Source organism: Chiloscyllium plagiosum, unplaced genomic scaffold (genome assembly GCF_037043375.1).
Source record: "Chiloscyllium plagiosum isolate Xiang-an unplaced genomic scaffold, Cpla_swu_hap1 HiC_scaffold_10, whole genome shotgun sequence".
NCBI classification, from domain to species: Eukaryota; Metazoa; Chordata; class Chondrichthyes; order Orectolobiformes; family Hemiscylliidae; genus Chiloscyllium; species Chiloscyllium plagiosum.
In genome coordinates, this window is record NW_028270148.1 from 60947276 (window position 1) to 60967327 (window position 20052).

General features: G+C 39.6%; 1 protein-coding gene across 3 annotated transcripts in view; it reads left to right on the forward strand.

Annotated features, from left to right (window-relative positions):
• The window catches only part of sptbn1 (spectrin, beta, non-erythrocytic 1), a 292639-nt gene that overhangs the window by 202729 nt on the left and 69858 nt on the right, over positions 1 to 20052 (forward strand). For all 3 annotated transcript variants that reach the window (XM_043695961.2, XM_043695960.2, XM_043695962.2), the window contains 8 exons: positions 2885 to 3058; positions 4802 to 4893; positions 7353 to 7433; positions 7541 to 7656; positions 8081 to 8193; positions 9430 to 9617; positions 10693 to 10810; positions 19378 to 19536. In XM_043695961.2, the coding sequence (XP_043551896.1) occupies positions 2885 to 3058; positions 4802 to 4893; positions 7353 to 7433; positions 7541 to 7656; positions 8081 to 8193; positions 9430 to 9617; positions 10693 to 10810; positions 19378 to 19536 (1041 nt within the window). The remainder of the gene's footprint in view (positions 1 to 2884; positions 3059 to 4801; positions 4894 to 7352; positions 7434 to 7540; positions 7657 to 8080; positions 8194 to 9429; positions 9618 to 10692; positions 10811 to 19377; positions 19537 to 20052) is intronic.

Consider the following 20052-nt stretch of genomic DNA (forward strand, 5'->3'; position numbering starts at 1 on the left):
AACTGGAACCCAATTTCCATTTTGAGCCATGCATTCATATCTCTAATCTGATATGCCCTATGGCAATTTGCATGTGGTTTCGGTAATAATGCAGAGATTTAAGATTAATCTTTTGAGGCTCTTCTTAATGTGAGGTCGTTCTCCTCATGTTGCCTATACAAATTTCGTTCTTTGTCATGTGTATGTTGTTGATACCTACAAGGACCATAGTAACAGATCCTCCCCCCCTTCCTTGTCTGAGCAGAGGTCCTAAACCTTACCTCCTAGGCAGACAATGCAGAGAACAGTGTTAATCACTCTATCACCCCAAATTACCACTACATTTCTTCTTTTGGCCCTGTCTTGAATAGCATCCTGTAACAGAATCAAATAGTGAATTCACATTCATGCAATAGCTCAGAGGTTCTTTAAACTTGTTTGGATAGTAAGGCGTTCGACAAGGTTATTCATGGTAGACTGGTTAACAAGGTTAGATCAATGGAATGCAGCGAGAATGAGCCATTTAGATATAGAACTAGCTAGAAGATAGAAAACAGAGGGTGGTGGTGGAGGGTTGCCTTTCAGACTGGAGGCCTGTGACCAGTGGTGTGCCACAAGGATCGGTGCTGGGTTTACTGCTTTTTGTCATCAATATAAATGATTTGGATGTGAGCGTAAGAGGTATAGTTAGTAAGTTTGCAGATGACACCAAACCTGGAGGTATAGTGGATAGCAAAGAAGGTTACCTTTAGAGTACAATGGAATCTTGATCAGATGGGGCAATGGGCTGAGGAGTTGCAGATGGAGTTCAATTTAGATATATGTGAGGTGCTGCATTTTGGAAAAGCAAATCAAAGCAGGACTTCTACACTTAATTGTAAGATCCTAGAGAGTGTTGCTGAACAAAGAGACCTTGGAGTGCAGGTTCAAAATTCCTTGAAGATGGGGTTGCAGATAGATTGGATAACAAAGAAGGCGTTTGGTATGCTGTCCTTTATTGGTCAGAGCAGTGAGTACAGGATTAGGGAGGTCATGTTGCGGCTGTACAGGACATTGGTTGGGCCACTTTTGGAATGTCGTGCGTAATTCTGATCTCCCTCCTATTGAAAGGAGTTGCGAAACTTGCAAAGGTTCAGAAAAGATTTACAAGGATGTTGCCAAGGTTGGAGGATTTGAGCTATAGGGAGAGGCTGAATAGGCTGGAGCATCGGAGGCTGAAGGGAGACCTTATAGAAGTTTATAAAATCATGAGGGGCATGGATAGGGTAAGTAGTCTAGGTGTTTTCCCTGGCATCAGGGAGTTCAGAGCTAGAGGGCATAGGTTTAGGGTGAGGGGAGAAAAATTTAAAAGGGACCTAAGGGGCAACTTTTTCATGCATAGGACGAGGAAGTGCCAGAGGAAGTGATGGAGGCTGGTCTGTTTACAACATTTAAAAGGCATCTGGATGGGTACATGAATCGGAAAGGTTTAGAGGGATATGGGCCGCATGCTGGAAAATGGGACGAGATTTGTTTAGGATATCTGGTCGGCGTAGACAAGTTGGACCGAAGGGTCTGTTTCTGTGCTGTACATCTCTATGACTCTAATTGGAAAGGCCAATGCTCGTGTGTTCCTATCCTCTGGGTTAGCTTACCTGCCTCACCCAGAGTCTCACAGCCTTATCCCTAAATCATAAAATCCCTACAGCATGGAAACAGGCCATTTGCCCCAACAAGTCCGAAGAGTAAACCCTACCCCCACCGCCCCACCAAGGCCCGTTCCCCTTCCGTATTATCCTACATTTACCCTTGACTAATGTACCCAACCCGCACATCCTAGAACACTGTGGGGAATTTAGCATAGCCGGTTCACCTAATCTGCACATCTTTGGATTTTGGGAAGAATCCAGAGCATCACGAGGAAACACACAAACAGACAAGGGGAGAATGTGCAAATTCCACGCAGGCAGTCGTCTGAGGCTGGAATTGAACTGTGTCACTAGCGTTGTGAGTCAGCAGTACTAACCACTGAGCCACCATGCTGCCCCTGAACACTGACCAAATCGGACAACCAGACTCTAGGAAGTGTGGCTGATGAGTCCCACTGCCTGTAGTTCAGTCTCTAACTCAAACCCTGAATCAAAGTTGCTCAAATTTGCCGCAGGTGTCCTTGATCTGAATTTAAACTGGCATCCAGCAACTCCTACATGTTGGAACTGAGATACATTACTAGTCCTGCCATCCTTAATGTGCTGTAAGGTACTACTTATTTTCAATTTTAAATTTAGTTATGTTTTTATCTGTTTGATTAACCTTACCACCAGTTGCTATATTATGTTGAAGTTAGGAATTGAATAAATCGTAGTCGCAAACCTTAGATATGTTGTCTTTGCTGTACCAAGTGACTTCAACTGTCTCTTGTTATCACATGGTATAAATTGGATCGGCTGAAAACAGGCATTTGGGATGTTAGGGATCTCCAGGACTGATAGTCAGTTGGTATTTTGGGTCAAAAAACAGTGTTGTACATGGCATGCTTGGTAAAGATAGGAACAGTTTTGGGAGATAGAAAAATGGTTCAAGGATTTTGGACAAAAGAAAGAGTTTAGAAATGGTGGTTTGATTTGATATTTTCATCAGTTCATTAATTTTTCATTGATTGCATTTTTGGAAAATCTCAACAGCACATTCTCTGGAGAAGTGTAGAATTGCTGATGGCCACATCTGGATTTTTATCTCGAACTGCGCAAATAGATTCTGGAAATCACTGTTGGTTTCAATAGAGTAATGACAGAGAATGCTGAACATGTTGCTGTCATTACAACTGCAAACCTTGAGTCTATATTTACTTGGTATGTCAGCAACATAGTTCTTTTGCATGACGTTTGGCATTTATGTGCATATTCCCTCTGTCTTTGTCTATCAGCCCAAACCAACAAAAGGACGAATGCGAATTCATTGTCTTGAAAATGTTGACAAAGCCCTTCAGTTTCTTAAAGAGCAAAGAGTACATTTAGAAAATATGGGATCTCATGATATCGTGGATGGAAACCACCGGTTGACTCTTGGTCTAATTTGGACCATCATTCTCCGATTCCAGGTAAATTCAACAGTGCAGTGAATGTCACTAAGATCTTGATGCTTGCTTTAATTATTATTCTAATTTTTGACCACTTGTTTCCAAGAATGATACCTGTATGTCAGAGGATTATGTTGTGAGGAGAAATTTGTATAATTTAGGCACGTTTTCTCTAAAGCTTAGAAGTTTAAGGGTGAAGTTCAAAGTTTGTGAGAAGATTTGTAGCTCGGGTGCTCGTTGTGGTTCGGTTTGCCGAGCTGGGAATTTGTGTTGCAGACATTTCGTCCCCTGTCTAGGTGACATCCTCAGTGCTTGGGAGCCTCCTGTGAAGCGCTTCTGTGATCTTTCCTCCGGCATTTGTAGTGGTTTGAATCTGCCACTTCCGGTTGTCAGTTCCAGCTGTCTGCTGCAGTGGTCGGTATATTGGGTTCAGGTCGATGTGCTTATTGATTTGAATCTGTGGATGAGTGCCATGCCTCTAGGAATTCCCTGGCTGTTCTCTGTTTGGCTTGTCCTATAATAGCAGTGTTGTCCCAGTCGAATTCATGTTACTTGACATCTGCGTGTGTGGCTACTAAGGATAGCTGGTCGTGTCGTTTCATGGCTAGTTGATGTTCATGGATGCGGATTGTTAGCTGTTTTCCTGTTTGTCCTATGTAGTGTTTTGTGCAGTCGTTGCATGGGATTTTGTATACTACATTGGTTTTGCTCATGCTGGGTATTGGGTATTGGGTCCTTTGTTCTGGTGAGTTATTGTCTGAGAGTGGCTGTTGGTTTGTGTGCTGTTATGAGTCCTAGTGGTTGCAGTAGTCTGGCTGTCAGTTCAGAAATGCTCTTGATGTATGGTAACGTGGCTGGTCCTTTGGGTTGTGGCATGTCCTCATTCTGTTGTCTTTGCCTTAGGCATCTGTTGATGAAATTGCGCGGGTATCCGTTTTTGGTGAATACATTGTATAGGTGTTCTTCTTCCTATTTTTGCAGTTCTGGTGTACTGCAGTGTGTTGTGGCCCTTTTGAATAGTGTCTTGATGCAACTTCTTTTCTGTGTGTTGGAGTGGTTGCTTTCGTAGTTTAGGACTTGGTCTGTGTGTGTGGCTTTCCTGTATACCTTTGTGGTGAATTCTCCGTTCGGTGTTCTCTGTACCATCATGTCTAGGAATGGGAGTTGGTTGGCCATTTCTTCCTCTCTAGTGAATCGGATTGCTGTGAGTGTGGTGTTGATGATCAAGTGTGTGTTCTCTATTTCTGTGTTTTTAATGATTACAAGCACTGAGGATGTCACCTAGACAGGGGACGAAATGTCTACAACACAAATTCCCAGTTTGGCGAACAGAACCACAATTAAGGGTGAAGTCACTAAGATATTAACAGGAGAAACAGTGTAGATAAAGATAAACTAGTCCTACTGATTGGAGATTCTAATAAAAGGAATAATCTGAGAATTAGGACCAGATCATTCAGGAGAGATGTTAGAACAAAGAGATGTTAGATTAGTTGTCAATTTTAAATCTGAGACAGATGGTTTTTTGTTAAGCAAAGGTATTAAGGATATTTTCCAAAGGCAGGTGTGGAGAAACAAGCTTGAGGGACTGAATGGCCTACTCTTGTTCCTGTGTTGAGCAAATATGAACATTCCCCTTGTTAAAGCAACCAAATTGAAATTGCCTAAATCTGCTTCCTTTCAATAGCTCCTTTAGCTTTTGGGAAATTATTAAGTCATGCAAGTGAGACAATCCATTTGACAGAATTCATTTTTATTCCCAAGATCCAAGATATCAGTGTTGAATCAGAAGACAACAAGGAAAAGAAATCTGCAAAAGATGCTTTGCTGTTATGGTGCCAGATGAAAACTGCAGGGTGAGTGTTATCAGTGGAATTGTTGTCACAACGTTTCCACAAGACAGTAGGCTCGATTTTATGAGGCATAAGCTCCTCACCCACCAGCCAGAAAGGGGAGGCAGTGACATTGATATTGTCACTGGATTAGTAATCCAGAGGCCCACACTAATGTTCTGAGGATATAGGTTGGATATTTGATCATTTACAGTTCACAGGAGCTTTAGAATAATGACCTATGTGATTCATAGGGATCACACTGGATCTCATTCCTGATTAGGGGTGATAAACACAGTTCTTTGTGCCTTCCCCACTCCTTATTCCCCAGGAAGTTAGGCCTTTCCAAAGATTGAAAGTTTAAGGTACTGCTGTCTTAATACTGAAAATACCCTGCGGAAGGGATGGTGGGGAATATTAAATTAAAATATATTGTGGCAGATGGTGAGATTTGAATGCAGTAAAAATCTGGAATTAAAAGCCAGATAGTGGCAACCATGTAACCATTGTCGATTTATCATAAATAGCCACCTGGTTCACTATGGTGCTTTAGGGAATGAAATCTATAAACCTTACCCAGTCTGACTGTTTGTGTCTCCAGATACATTAGCACTGTGGTTGACTCTTAATTGCCTTCATACCACCCAACTCACTTCAATCACACCAGCAGAGACCCATACAATGCAGCTGAGTAATTTTTTTCTTGGTTGAATCTTGAACCTGAATAACACCATTAAAATAAATTGTTTTGATGGAATGCTTCATCCACGTCTTACTTGGATTTTCAAAACAAAACCATAATACTTTGTTTTTTCATTATGAAGGAAAATACATTTAATAGTTGTATTGTGTAATAGTGTCCACAATTGGAAATTTTGTTTTAATTAACTATTTGTGAACCCCTCTTTTTGCAGTGATTGTATTGGTTCTTGGAAATAATGTGAAATTGAATACTTAACTAACTTTGGATGAATATCTCAGTAAATTATTCCTGCAGAGTACTTATGAGGTAGATCCATGTATAATCGAGGTTCCTTTGTATTCTCAATCCTTAAGTCTTATGCACAACTGACATGTATCCATTCACTCATGTATATGCAAGTGTGCAACTTTTGCTTTAAAATTGCCATTTGTGATATTAAGTGAATTAATTTTGGCATTGGTTTCCATAAAGTTCTGTAATTCTGTATAATACCAGCAAAAGTATGAATAAATTAACTCCGTATTTGTGTTTTGTTTAAACTGCCCTAATTTTTCAAACCTGTATTTTGACCTTATTTGACATCCTATGATTACTCCTGGTCATATCAGGTAAAAAGTTAGTTACCTCAAATAATAATGGCTCCACATTTGCTAACTGAATTTTAATGCTGAGGAAGTAATTATTTTCTAGTTACTGTATGCTAGTGTTATGGACCAGATCAGACCCCTCCTCAAAATATTTTAAGAAGGTCGCCTAGGTCCCAAGTTTTTCAAGCAAAACCACAATTTATTTAAACACTATACTTTAAATATAAATAAAAGAAAGAAATACTTAAATAACTTAACTCTATTGGAAAACTTAACCAAATAATAGATTTATTAACTGTTACAATATAGTAACATCCCATAAACACTCCCTTGATAAAAAAGGCAAATTCAGAAAAATAGATTTGTCCAACAGGTATCTCAGCAGCAGAGAGAAACCCCAGCTTCTAGCTGTAACCAAAAGAAGGTAACTTCTACCTCTTCAAGCCCACACTAGCAACTGCTTAAAGCTAAGCCTAAAAACTAAACAAAACGGAAAACCTGCTCTGTGACAGCTGACCACATCTATTCAGGCTGCCTCCATTGTTCCAACTTTTTAAAAAAAAACCAAGGCCCCAAGTTTCCTCTAGTGGTTTTGGTAGACTGTTTGGCACCTCTGCCTTACAACTTCTATTTAAAAAACAACATTCAAAAAAAACCCTTAAAGCCACAGCATTGTCACATTTATAATTGTAGCCAGTTTTCCTATTTTTCTGGCACAACTGTAAAGATCATGTTTACCAGAGATGAGGATTTGCTAAAATGATCACAATTCGGTAACAATATTGCAAATCATAAGGAGACTCCCTCTGTAACCAAATTAGAATTCTGTCTTTGAAGAATACACAGGTCATTCTGCTATAACGCATGTTTCGTTAATGTGAATTTGCCATAATGTGATTGATAAATTGGGGCCTCTATTTCAAAGGTGTGAACTTTTACAATGTGTGTTGGCTTTAATACGATTACATCACCAACACTTTCAGCACTGTTTCTAAAGACTGATTTTTTTTTCCCTATAACACGGGGTTGCACAAGTACATGTCCATCCATTATAGAACCACCTGTTTCTAAAATTTTACCAAAATGACAACCATGAATCGATATGGCATGTTAACTTTAGCTTGTTGCATTTGGTTCTTAATTTAGTTTTCAAGATAGAAATAAAATCTTACACTTCCTTTTCCTCTCTGTAGCTATCCCAATGTCAATATTCACAACTTTACCACCAGCTGGAGGGATGGCATGGCATTCAATGCTGTTATACACAAGCATAGGTATGTTGGCATTGCTAGCTTCAAATAAATATTCAATCACATTGTTTGCATTTATTTTGCAGTATGTATGTGGTCTATATTTTCTCACTCTATTATCATTTGGTCAGGCCGGACTTGATTGATTTTGACAAGCTTAAGAAGTCTAATGCTCACTACAATCTCCAGAATGCTTTCAACCTAGCAGAGCAGCACCTTGGGCTTACCAAACTGTTGGACCCTGAAGGTTAATTTTTTAATGTTTCATTTTTAAGTGTTAGCATGATACTTTGTTCATGTTCATGTATAATTTACTGCTTGACAGCATTTGAAGAATGTTATTTGGATTCTGTAATGTTAATTCCCCACTCATAAACAATCATCCTTTTATTGCCCGAACTCTCCTCCACTCCATTGCTGACACCATTTTTCCAAATTGATGTTATAGTAGGTATAACTTGAGTTTGGATTCAAAAGTAGCTCTGAAATATTACCAATATTATTTGTTTCCTCTCCCTTGTTATCTTTAAAAAGCACATTACCATCAATGACCTTCATGGTCACTGTCATATAATGATCCTTAAAACTGGTAGTTCCCCTTTATTTACAATTTATACAAGCTGTTTGGCCACTACTATGCAGCTAGATAATACTCACCATTTATTCACCAGATGTCAGTGTTGATCATCCTGATGAAAAGTCAATTATTACCTATGTGGTGACATACTACCACTACTTCTCAAAGATGAAGGCCCTGGCTGTGGAAGGAAAGCGCATTGGAAAGGTATTTCAAAATTTTTTGGAAACTACTGTGTATTAATTTTGAGGAGAATGTCCAGTAAGATTGAGAACAGTATAATGTTTTTCAGTGGTGAGATATATTTATAGCAGTCGTGATAACATGTGAAATTGAATCGTATTGAAGTGTAATCATCCCATCTTAAGTATTTAAATTCCATTACTATTGGTCTGACCTTTTTTCTGCTTTGTGTCTGCTAATGTGTAGAGTCCACGCATACAGTTACTTGCCTTAGTTTTAGAAAGATACCACTCCAGCCAGGTTTACTACTCTCTGGCTGAAAAAATTCCTCTTCCTTTCAGTTCCAAAGGACTTAGTCTTCACTCTGAGGCTGTGCCCTGGGTTCTTGTCTCTCCCCCTAGTGGACACATTTTCTCCATGTTCATTCTGTTCAGTCCTCTCAATATTCTAAGTTTCAATGAGATCTCCCATCCCACGCCTTTCCATACTCTATCAAGTACTGATGTAGAGTCCTCAACCGTTCCTCACATAACAAGCCCTTCATCCCTGGGATCATTCATGTAAACCCCTAGATCCCTAAACCTCTAGACCCCTACTAACTAGTAGATTTGTCCTTAGATATAGGGCCCAAATACAGTCTGACCAAAGTCTTGTACAGCTTCAACAGCACATCTCTACTCTTGTATTCTAGCCCTCTTGAAATGGATACTAATATAGCATTTGCCTTCCTAACTGCCAACTGAACCTACATGCTAACCTTAAGAGAAGCCTGAACTAAAATTCCTAAGTCCCTTTACTTCAGATTTCTGAAAATTTTCCCCATTTAGAAAATAGTCTTTATTCTACCTACCAAAGTGCATAACCTCACACTTTCTCATATTGTATTCCATCTGCCACTTTTTTTGCCCGCTTTCCTAGTCTGACAAGTCCTTCTGCAGCCACTCTGCTTCGTGTATACTGCCTGCCCATCCATCTATCTTTGTCAACTGCAAACTTAGCGGCATGCCCTCAGTCCATCTTCAAAGGTAACAAAGTTGTTATTTAGTCTATTGGTTGCTGAGCTTAAAATGCTTGAGTCATCTAACCTCCTTGATCGTGTTACCATCACTTAACCCATTCCAAGGCATCCATTCTAATATGATTAACACATTAAACAATCCCAGAAGTTATTTCTTAAAATTATTATTGAATTTTTTTTTGCAAATTTGACATTTCTTGAGTTTTGTTACTTTAAACTTGTTCTATTTTCACATGTGACAGGTACTTGATTATGCAATTGAAACTGAAAAAATGATAGAAAAATATGAATCATTGGCATCTGACCTGCTGGAGTGGATCGAACAGACTATCATCATCCTGAACAATCGTAAATTTGCCAATTCACTGGTTGGCGTTCAGCAGCAGCTACAAGCTTTTAACACATATCGCACTGTAGAAAAACCATCAAAGTAAGATTATTAAACAGTTACTAACTTGCTACTTAAACTAGCTTCATCAGTCACTTGGGAAAACATAAATAAGAGCTGACTACTGAACATTTCTCATTGCTATCTGACTCAGTATAGTTAACATTACAAATTTGTCATAGTGCACAGATAGTGGTAAACTACATTAAAATTTCAATAAGAAAAGCTTAGATGATGGTTAGGTAGCTCTTTAGAATGATTTAATTTTTTTTACGTTTATGGAGATGGGTGACACTGAGACTTGATTTTTTACCTTAATTGGTCTGTGAAGATACTGGAAGCATGTTTCCTGTAGGTGTTTGCTATCATCAATGGAGAATTTCAAAATTTTATCAAGCAACAATTAAAAAATGAAATTTTAGGTCTAAGTCAGGTTAGTATTTCATTGGGAAATGATGATGTTTCCATTTTGCTGTTGTGCTTTTCACTACCACAAGGGGCTGAGAGGTACGTAAAATGGCATTCCTACTGATAATATATGCTGTAGTTTTAGTTTGTTGATGAGAGAAGGGAATGAATATTAAGTCAGCGGAAGGGCTGGCATTCAAGCAGACTGTTCTTTTACTCAATATTGTCAAGCATCTTGAAAACTCTTGTGACTGAGCGTCATGTGTTTTGAGTGGTCAGGACATACTCTAACAAAAACATAAATTGCTGGAGAAATTCAGCAGGTCTGGCAGCATCTGTGGAGAGAAAGCAGAGTTAATGTTTTGAGTCCAGTGACCCTTCTTCAGAACAAATGTTACATGCTCCTATTCTATCAAAGCTGAATATTATTTGATCGAGAGCAGGCTTTTCATAGTTCAAACAGGCAATTCTGATTTTTCAAAGCTCAATTTGCCAAAGCTCCTCTTCCTTGCTGTTATCAGGAAGGATGTAAGTTCATTTCATATATGCCAAGTGTAATTTTCTGGAACTTCCAATTAATTCTATCACAACTAAACTTGTGCATCACCCATTGAGTTTTGCAACAGAAATACGAAAATAATACAATTTGCATTATTCTTGTGTAATATCTAAAATAACTTATCTGCTATTTTGTTTCCTTCTGATATAGGTTTACAGAGAAAGGAAATCTAGAAGTATTGCTTTTCACTATTCAAAGCAAAATGAGAGCAAACAATCAGAAAGTATATATGCCAAGAGAAGGCAAACTCATCTCCGATATCAACAAGGTAATTACAAAAATTTCATTTTCTTCTGGAAGGAAATATATTTAACCTTGTCAGAAGCCTGTTGTAGTTTGTACAGGCAGCTACATCCTTGGAGTCGAACTAACATTTATTGCACCCTGGTTTCTGGGTTTTGCCCAAGACAAGAATTCAGCTGAGCACATAAGCTTCAAATCATTAGAGTAGAACTGCGCAAAGATAAGTAATTTAGCCATCAAGCCTGCATGGCTTTTTCAGAGAGCAATCTAATTCGTTCCACTTTCCACTCTTCTGATACATTTAAGCAATGTTCTCTCCTTCGCATGTTTATCGTAAGTCCTTTTGAAAACTGTTGTTGAATCTGAACGCTTCATGAAACACACAATGCGTTCCAGTCCCAATTGCTTGTTTGAAAAGTTTTTCATTATGTTGGTTCTGGTTCTTTTAGAAAATACCGGAAAGGTCTGTGTCCTTTCAGCCTTGGAATTAGATTTTCTTTAGCTTGCATAATTTTAAACACCTTTACCAAATCTCTTTTTGACACCACTGTTCTAAGAAAAACAAGTCCAGTATGTCCAGAGTATTTACCTAACTATTCCCTCATCTTTGGAAAAATTCCAGTAAATCACACTGCACCCTTTCCTAAACCTTCACATCCTCCCTCAAGTATAAAATCACATGACTATAGTCCAACAAATTTATTTGAAAGGCAAGCTTTCAGAGCCCTGGCTCCTTCCTCAGGCAGCTAGTGAGAGAGAATGCATCGGACACAGAATTTATAAGTAAATGATCAAAGGGTCATACAACGCATGCGACAATATTGAACAAACCTAGATGGCTATTAAGTCATTAATCCATTTGAATGGGGGTGCAGGCTTTGATTGAATGATATGTAAATCCCAGAATTTCTTTTAAGTCACTGCCCTAAGATAACTTCAAGTTTTGTCTGAATGAAGGTGACACCTCTGGTCAGACAATGAATGTTAGGTGTGAGGCCATGTTTCAAGTCTGTTTGTATCTGTCAGACCTCCATTTTAATTGATTAAAGATTTAATAGCCATCTAGGTTTGTTTAGTACATTCACATAAGTTGAATGATCCTTTGACCTTTTACTTCGAATAAATCGGACACAGAATATGTCAGTACAAGATCAAAGGGTCATACAACTTATGCACCTTTATTCTGATAAAACCTGAGTTATCTTGGGCAGTGACTTTGAAGAAATTCTGAGATTTACATATTAATCAAAACCTGCACCCCATTCTAACAGATCAAAAACGTAATAGCCATCTAGGTTTGTCCATTACATTTGCATAAGTTATATGATCCTTTGATCTTTTACTTATTGTGTCCAATGCATTCTGTCTCACGAGCTGCCTGAGGAAAGCTTGTTGGACTATGACGTGGTGTTGTGTGATTTTTGACTTTGTCCACCCAAGTCCAATACCGGCACGTCCACATCGTTCCTAAAATATAGCTGTTGAGAACTGAACTTAATACTACGGCGAGGACAGAACTAGTGTTATCATAAACTTCTGGCTTTTTCACTCTATCCCTCAATTTATAAAGCCTAGGATTCCCATGATCTGCTTTCTTAAACTGTCACATTAGCTTTAAAAATTTGTGCATGAGCACCCGAGGTGCCCCTCTTCTGACACCATCTTTGAAATTGAATCACGCAATCACCTGATGAAGGAGCGTTGCTCCGAAAGCTAGTGTGCTTCCAATTAAACCTTTTGGACTATAACCTGGTGTTGTGTGATTTTTAACTTTGAAATTGAGCCATTTAACATGTATTGCCTCATCCCATTTTCAAATGATATCCTGTGATGAGAAGTATCCAGTAAGGGCAAAATTTAGATGAACATAAGGAAAGATCAGGAATAGATGGTAAATAAATGTTTAATCCATGACCGGGGTGATACAGCATTGGAGAGTAGCATTTCTTCTAATACTTGTGATTTTTCTTTTCAAATAATGGCTCTGTTGTATTGTCATGTGTGTTGTCTCTCATCCCAGTGCATTTTGATTTCCCACCACTCCCTTAAGATGCTGTTAAAGCCGTGAGCTATCTCCGTGCAGAGGAGCCTCAATTATCCGAATGTCAATTATTCGAATTTTGGAATTTCCTCACAAGATCGCAAGGTCCCAATGCTTGGCTAAACTGTGTTATCCGGCATTTGATTATCTAAACAAAATACTTCCTGCCCATGTCGATCAGATAATTGAGGTTCCTTTGTACTATCAGATACTGGGTCTCAATGTCATAAGACATAGAAGCAGAAATAGGTCGTTTGGCTCATTGAGATTGCCCTGCCATTCAGTGAGATCATGGCTGATCTAATAATCCTCAACTTCACTTTCCTGTTTTTTATTCTCCAAACCCGAGACTCCTTTACTGATGAAAGATTTGTCTGTGTCAGCCATGAATATACAGCCCAACCTCCACAGTAACCATCTATAGTTAGGAATTCCACAGATTCACTATCCTCTGCAAGAAGAATTTCCTCCTCATCCCTATCTTAAATGGTCAACACCTTGCTCAGAGATCATGTCCCTGGTCCAAGATTCTCCCAAAAGGGGAATGAACCTCTCTGCATCTACCCTTTCAAATCCCCCGTGAATCCATTTGTTTCAGTAAAGTCACCTCACATTTTTCAAAGCTTCAATGAGTACAGATCCAACCTACTCAACCTCTCTTCATAAGCAAATTTCTCCATACTTGGGACCTTTCTAATTTCTGGGGAAGGTATGACCTGTACAAGCCCGACAGTTGCACCAGAACCAGAACCAAGTCAATGTCCTTGATTCTCGGTTTGCTAGTGCTGTTACTGGGGGTTTCTGGCAGTGGTCTGAGATACGAGTGAAGTACAATAGGAGGTTATGCACAGAAAAATATAGAAGAAAAATCAAGTCAGTCTAGAAGACAGTGCAAATACAATCCAATTAAGGCTCAAGGATGGCATTTATTTTAATGCAAAGAGTCTTGCGAGTGAGGCAGATGAGTTGAGGGTGTTGACTAACAGACAGATATGTAGGCATATCTCACGTGTAAAATAAATAGGGTGATAATAGTAGGAGATTTAAACTTCCTCAATATTAACTTGAATAGACAAAGTGTGAAAGGCTTAGAGGAGGACAGAATTCTTAAAATGTGTTCAGGAGAGCTTCTTAAGCCAGCATTTAAGAGGAGGTGGTGGAAGTGGGTGTAATAGCAATGTTTAAGAGGCATTTTGACAGATATATGAATAGGCAGGGAATAGTGGGATTTGGGCCTCTTGCTGAGATATTTGTATCATCGATAGTCACAGGTGAGGTGCCGGAAGACTGGAGGTTGGCAAACGTGCCACTGTTTAAGAAGGGCAGTAAAGACAAGCCAGGGAACTATAGACCAGTGCGCCTGACCTCAGTGGTGGGCAAGTTGTTGGAGGAAATCCTGAGGGACAGGATGGACATGTATTTGGAAAGACAAGGACCGATTAGGGATAGTCAACATGGTTTTGTGCGTGGGAAATCATGTCTCACAAACTTGATTGAGTTTTTTGAAGAAATAACAAAGAGGATTGATGAGGGCAGAGTGATAGGTGTGATCTATATGGACTTCAGTAAGGCGTTCGACAAGGTTCCCCATGGGAGACTGATCAGCAAGGTTAGATCTCATGAAATACAGGGAGAACTAACCATTTGGATACAGAACTAGCTCAAAGGTAGAAGACAGAGGGTGGTGGTGGAGGGTTGTTTTTCAGACTGGAAACCTGTGATCAGTGGAGTGCCACAAGGATCGGTGCTGGGCCCTCTACTTTTTGTCATGAATATAAATGATTTGGATGCGAGCATAAGAGGTACAGTTAGTAGGTTTGCAGATGACACCAAAATTGGAGGTGTAGTGGACAGCGAAGAGGGTTACCTCAGATTACAACAGGATCTGGACGAGATGGGCCAATGGGCTGAGAAGTGGCAGATGGAGTTTAATTCAGATAAATGCGAGGTGCTGCATTTTGGGAAAGCAAATCTTAGCAGGACTTATACACTTAATGGTTAAGGTCCTAGGGAGTGTTGCTGAACAAAAAGACCTTGGAGTGCAGGTTCATAACTCCTTGAAAGTGGAGTCGCAGGTAGATAGGATAGTGAAGAAGGCGTTTGGTATGCTTTCCTTTATTGGTTAGAGTATTGAGTACAGGAGTTTAGAGGTCCTGTTGCTGCTGTACAGGACATTGGTTAGGCCACTGTTGGAATATTGCGTGCAATCCTGATCTTCCTATTGGAAAGATGTTGTGAAACTTGAAAGGGTTCAGAAAAGATTTACAAGGATGTTGCCAGGGTTGGAGGATTTCAACTACAGGGAGAAGAAGCTGAACAGGCAGGGGCTGTTTTCCCTGGAGCGTCGGAGGCTGAGGGGTGACCTTATAGAGCTTTACAAAAGTATGAGGGGCATGGATAGGATATATAGGCAAAGTCTTTTCCCTGGGGTGGAGGAGTTCACAACGAGAGGGCATAGGTTTAGGGTGAGAGGGGAAAGATATAAAAGAGACCTAAGGGGCAACTTTTTCACGCAGAGGGTGGTACGTGTATGGAATAAGCTGCCAGAGGAAGTGGTGGAGGCTGGTACAATTGCAACATTTAAGAGGCATTTGGGTGGGTATATGAATAGGAAGGGTTTGGAGGGATATGGGCCGGGTGCTGGCAGGTGGGACTAGATTGGGTTGGGATATCTAGTCGGCATGGACGGGTGGGACTGAAGGGTCTGTTTCCATGCTGTACATCTCTGTGACTCTATAACTGTATCGAGGCAAAAGTTTTTTAGTTTAGAAAGGCATCATGTTTCAGTGTAGTTTTGGTGCGCTGAAGGGCCTGTTACAGTTTGTTACTGTTTTTTGTTCTTTAGCAAAAGAAAATCCTCCAAGAGAGCTGGACATAGGTTTGGAGAACAAAGCCGGGCAAGTGGTAAATGTGGTTGTGGGTTAAGAAATTAATTCTAGAAGTGTATTAGGGGAGAGTGAATAACCAGGGAAAGAGTAGTGTCCATCAGAGGCCAATGTGGCATCTGTATTTAGAAGAAGAAAACATAACTAAGGTTTTAACTGAGCACATTGTATCTATTATCATGGTAACAAAGGACATTGTAGATATAGAAATCAGGGTTACAAACTGTGATGTACTTAAATGAGTTATCACTGAGAGCGCAAATTGTTAGCAATCTTAGTGGGCTGGAATGCAGTTAAATTCCCAAGCCCAGATGAGGTCTCTCCCAGGCTGCATGGGAGTTGAGGAATCAGATTTCAGGGCCTCTGCCATTCGTTTTCAAATCCTCTCTGATCGTTGGAGTGGATACCAGTTGACCAGAGTACAGATAATATGGTGCCATATTCAAGAAGGATGTTAAAGTCACTGGCCTGTAGTTTCCTGGTTTATCCCTAACAGCTGTGTAAGGAAGTTTTTGAAAAATGTTTTGAGGGACGGAATTATTCTCCACTTGGAGAGGAAAGAACTAATCAAGGATAGTCAGCCTGGCTTTGTAAGGGGGAAACGAAATCCAACAAATTTGAATGTTTTAAGGAGGTGACTTGGTGTGTTAATGAAGCTGGTGCAACTAATGTAGTTTATATGTACTTCATTAATCCTTTTGACCAAGTTTTGCACGGCAGACTGATTGTGAAGCTAAGACCCCAAGGGACCCAGGGTAAACTAGATCCAAGATTGATCTGGTGGCAGGAAGCGGAGGCTGTTGGTTGAAGGTTGTTTTTGTGACTGGAAGCTTGTATCCATTGCCGCACCACAGGGTTCTGTGCTGGGTCCCTTGCATCTTGTAATGTACTTTAATGATCAAGACATAAATATAAGAATTTAATTAGTAAGTTCACAGATGACACAAAAATCGGTAAAGTGCAAGGGGGAAAGTTTAGACTACAGGGCGATATAGTTGGGTTGGGCAGAATAATGGCAAATTGCATTTAATCCTGAAAAATAAGAGGTGATGCATTTTGGAAGGACTAACAAGATGAGGGAGTACATGTTCAATAGTACGACCAGAGGAAGTACAGAGGATCAGATGGACCTTGAGATGAATAACCATAGATCCTTAAAGGCAGGAGGATAGGTAGATAAGGTGGTTAAAAAGGCTTATGGGATTTTACCTTTATTCATCAAGGCATTGAACAGAAGAACAAGGTGGTTATGATGGGGACTTGTATATAACATCAGTTAGACAACAGTTAGAGTACTGTGCAGTTCTGAAAAATGTGATTGCATTAGAGAAGGTACAGAAGAGAAACGGTATGTTGCATGGGCTGGACCAATTCAGCTATGATAGGTTGGGGTTATTTTTCTTGGAACAGGGAAGGCTGAGGGGGAATTCTAATTGAGGTATACAAAATTCAGATAGGCCTTGGCATGGTAGATAGGGAGAAAATTGTCCCATAATAGAGGAGTTAATAACTGGGGGTGGGAACGTTGGGGGGTTGCAGTTTTAAGGTAAAGAACAGGAGATTAAGGATCGAGGGGGGAAAAAAAATGAAAATTCATCCCGAGGTTGTGGATATCTGGAACTCTTTGCCTAAAGGTATTGTTGAGGCAGAAATCCTCAAGACAATTTAAGGACTGTTAAGCTGAACATTTGAAATGCCAAAGCATACAAGGGTAGGGGCCAAATGCTGGAAAATAAGACTAGAAAATATGGATGTATGCTGACTGGCATGGTCACAATGGATTGAAGGGCCTCTTTCCGTGATATGAAAGCTCTGATTCCACTAGTCCCAGGGTCACCCTCAATACTGAATAATTATGTCTGGTGCAATCTGGCTGAACATCCATGAACAGGAGTAGGCCATTCAGGATCTGAGTCATTCTGTCATTCAGTACCTCACCGTCATTTACCTACCGTATTGCTTGATAACCTGTTACCGAACATACCTCTGAAAATCGAAAATATGTTGACTCAACATCCATAATCTTTTCTAGGGAGAGTGTTCTTTATTTCTATTAAACATGGGTGCAAAAGTAATCTTTAATCTCTTTCATAAAAGCCCTTCCTTACTCACTATGTGCAACCTCAGAAGATCTTCAACGAAAGAAGACTTGTGCGAAATGTTTCAATATGCATCACATTTTCCCTTTGCAGATTGATTAACTTGCCCAAGCCACCACCATCACCAAAACCCTGCCTTACTATAAAAAATGCCTACATTCCAGCTCAACCTAGTAGTGCATCTGCTGATCAAATATAAATATAGGATGACAGTTCTTGCTTTAACTGTAATGCTATGGTTTCTTATTTTTGATTGAAATAAGAGATATCAAAATAACACAATACATATTAGAGTCATAGAGATGTACAGCACGGAAACAGACCCTTCGGTCCAACTCATCCATGCCGACCAGATATCCCAACCCAATCTAGTCCCATCTGCCAGCACCTGGCCAATATCCTTTCAAACCCTTCCTATTCATATACTCATTCAGATGCCTTTTAAATGTTGCAATTGTACCAGCCTCCACTACTTCCTCTGGCAGCTCATTCCATTCACGTACCACTCTCTGCGTGAAAAACTTGCCCCTTAGGTCTCTCTTATATATTTCGCCTCTCACCCTAAACCTATGCCCTCTAGTTCTGGACCACCCCACTCCAGTGAAGAGACTTTGTCTATTTATCCTATCCATGCCCCTTGTGATCTTATAAACCTCTATAAGGTCAGCCCTCAGCTTCCGACGCTCCAGAGAAAACAGCCCCAGTCTATTCAACCTTTCCCTGTAGCTGAAATCCTCCAACCCTGGCAACATCCTTGTAAATCTTTTCTGAACCCTTTCAAGTTTCACAACATCCTTCTGAACGCAATGTTCCAACAGTGGCCTAACCAATGTTCTGTACAGCCGCAGCATGACCTCCCAAGTCCTGTACTCAATACTCTGACCAATGAAAGAATGTATACCAAATGTTGTCTTCACTATCGTATCTAACTGCGACTCTACTTTCAAGGAGCTATGAACCTGCACTCCAAGGTCTCTTTGTTCAACAACACTTACCATTAAGTGTATAAGTCCTGTTAAGATTTGCTTTCCCCAAAATGCAGCTTCTCGCATTTATCTAAATTAAGCTCCATTTTACAAGAGTTGACAGCAAAGTTTTCATTTGTGCGTTTGAATTCCTTCATTAAGAATTTTACTTGAATGTTTTCACATCTTTTAAATTGCTTGGAGTCTGCAGTTGATTGTTATCCCACAGAGGTCTGAAATTTTGGCCTTTTTTTCTCGACCCAAAAAGATTTCAAGATTCTTACGTTTTGCAGAGGACCATTAGTGTTTGCAAATTTTTATGGAGCTTTGGGGGCAATTTAACCATGTTTTGTCCTTCGTTTTGGGATCAGATTATGAGCTTCTTATGGCACCTGTGTATTGCTGCTCAGTCTGTCTCCATATGACTGGATCACAAATAACAAAACTTTACTTGTATTTTTTTCCATCTTCAGCCACTTTCATCTCCTATAGGTAACCTTAATTTTGCCAGGAACATTAGCTATTATTCATTTCATTTTTAATGCAGTTCAGTGAGTAATTAATTAATTAAAGGTTGACATTACTGAATACCAATCTTACAGGCCTGGGAAAGACTGGAAAAAGCTGAACATGAACGAGAACTGGCATTAAGGACTGAGTTGATCAGACAAGAAAAGCTGGAACAACTTGCACGTCGATTTGATCGTAAAGCTGCTATGAGGGAAACCTGGCTAAGTGAAAACCAGCGCCTTGTCTCTCAGGTGATGTTTTATCTGATTTCAATATACAGCAAAAATAATATAGTTTTAAATCAATTCATTTTATCAAGGTTTTAGAATGCTTTTATAACTCAGAATTTGAAACTACAGTATTAAATGAGTGAAGGTGAAGGCTGATGCTATCGTTCTTATTCATTTAATGTTTCATAAACAGCTGGTTGGACTTGAGATAATCCAGGTACAAAGAGCTCACTTATATTAAAATAAAAATCATTATCTATGTTTAATAGAAGTCAAATACAACTGGTAATATATTATCATTGATAATGTTCAAGTCGGAATAAATACCACAATCAACGATCATAAAATAAACAATTTCAGGTGATTCTTGCAGCTCCAGAAGTCTTTTTGCTGTCCAAGTTCAGAACATAACACAAAACAACTTTTCCAGGTCATCTCTATATAAGCATCAGTTATATGGTGGTACACAAAAATAAGGAGACCTATGATCATGGATTTATTTTTCAGTGCCTCTCTTCCAGAACTTATGCACTACTT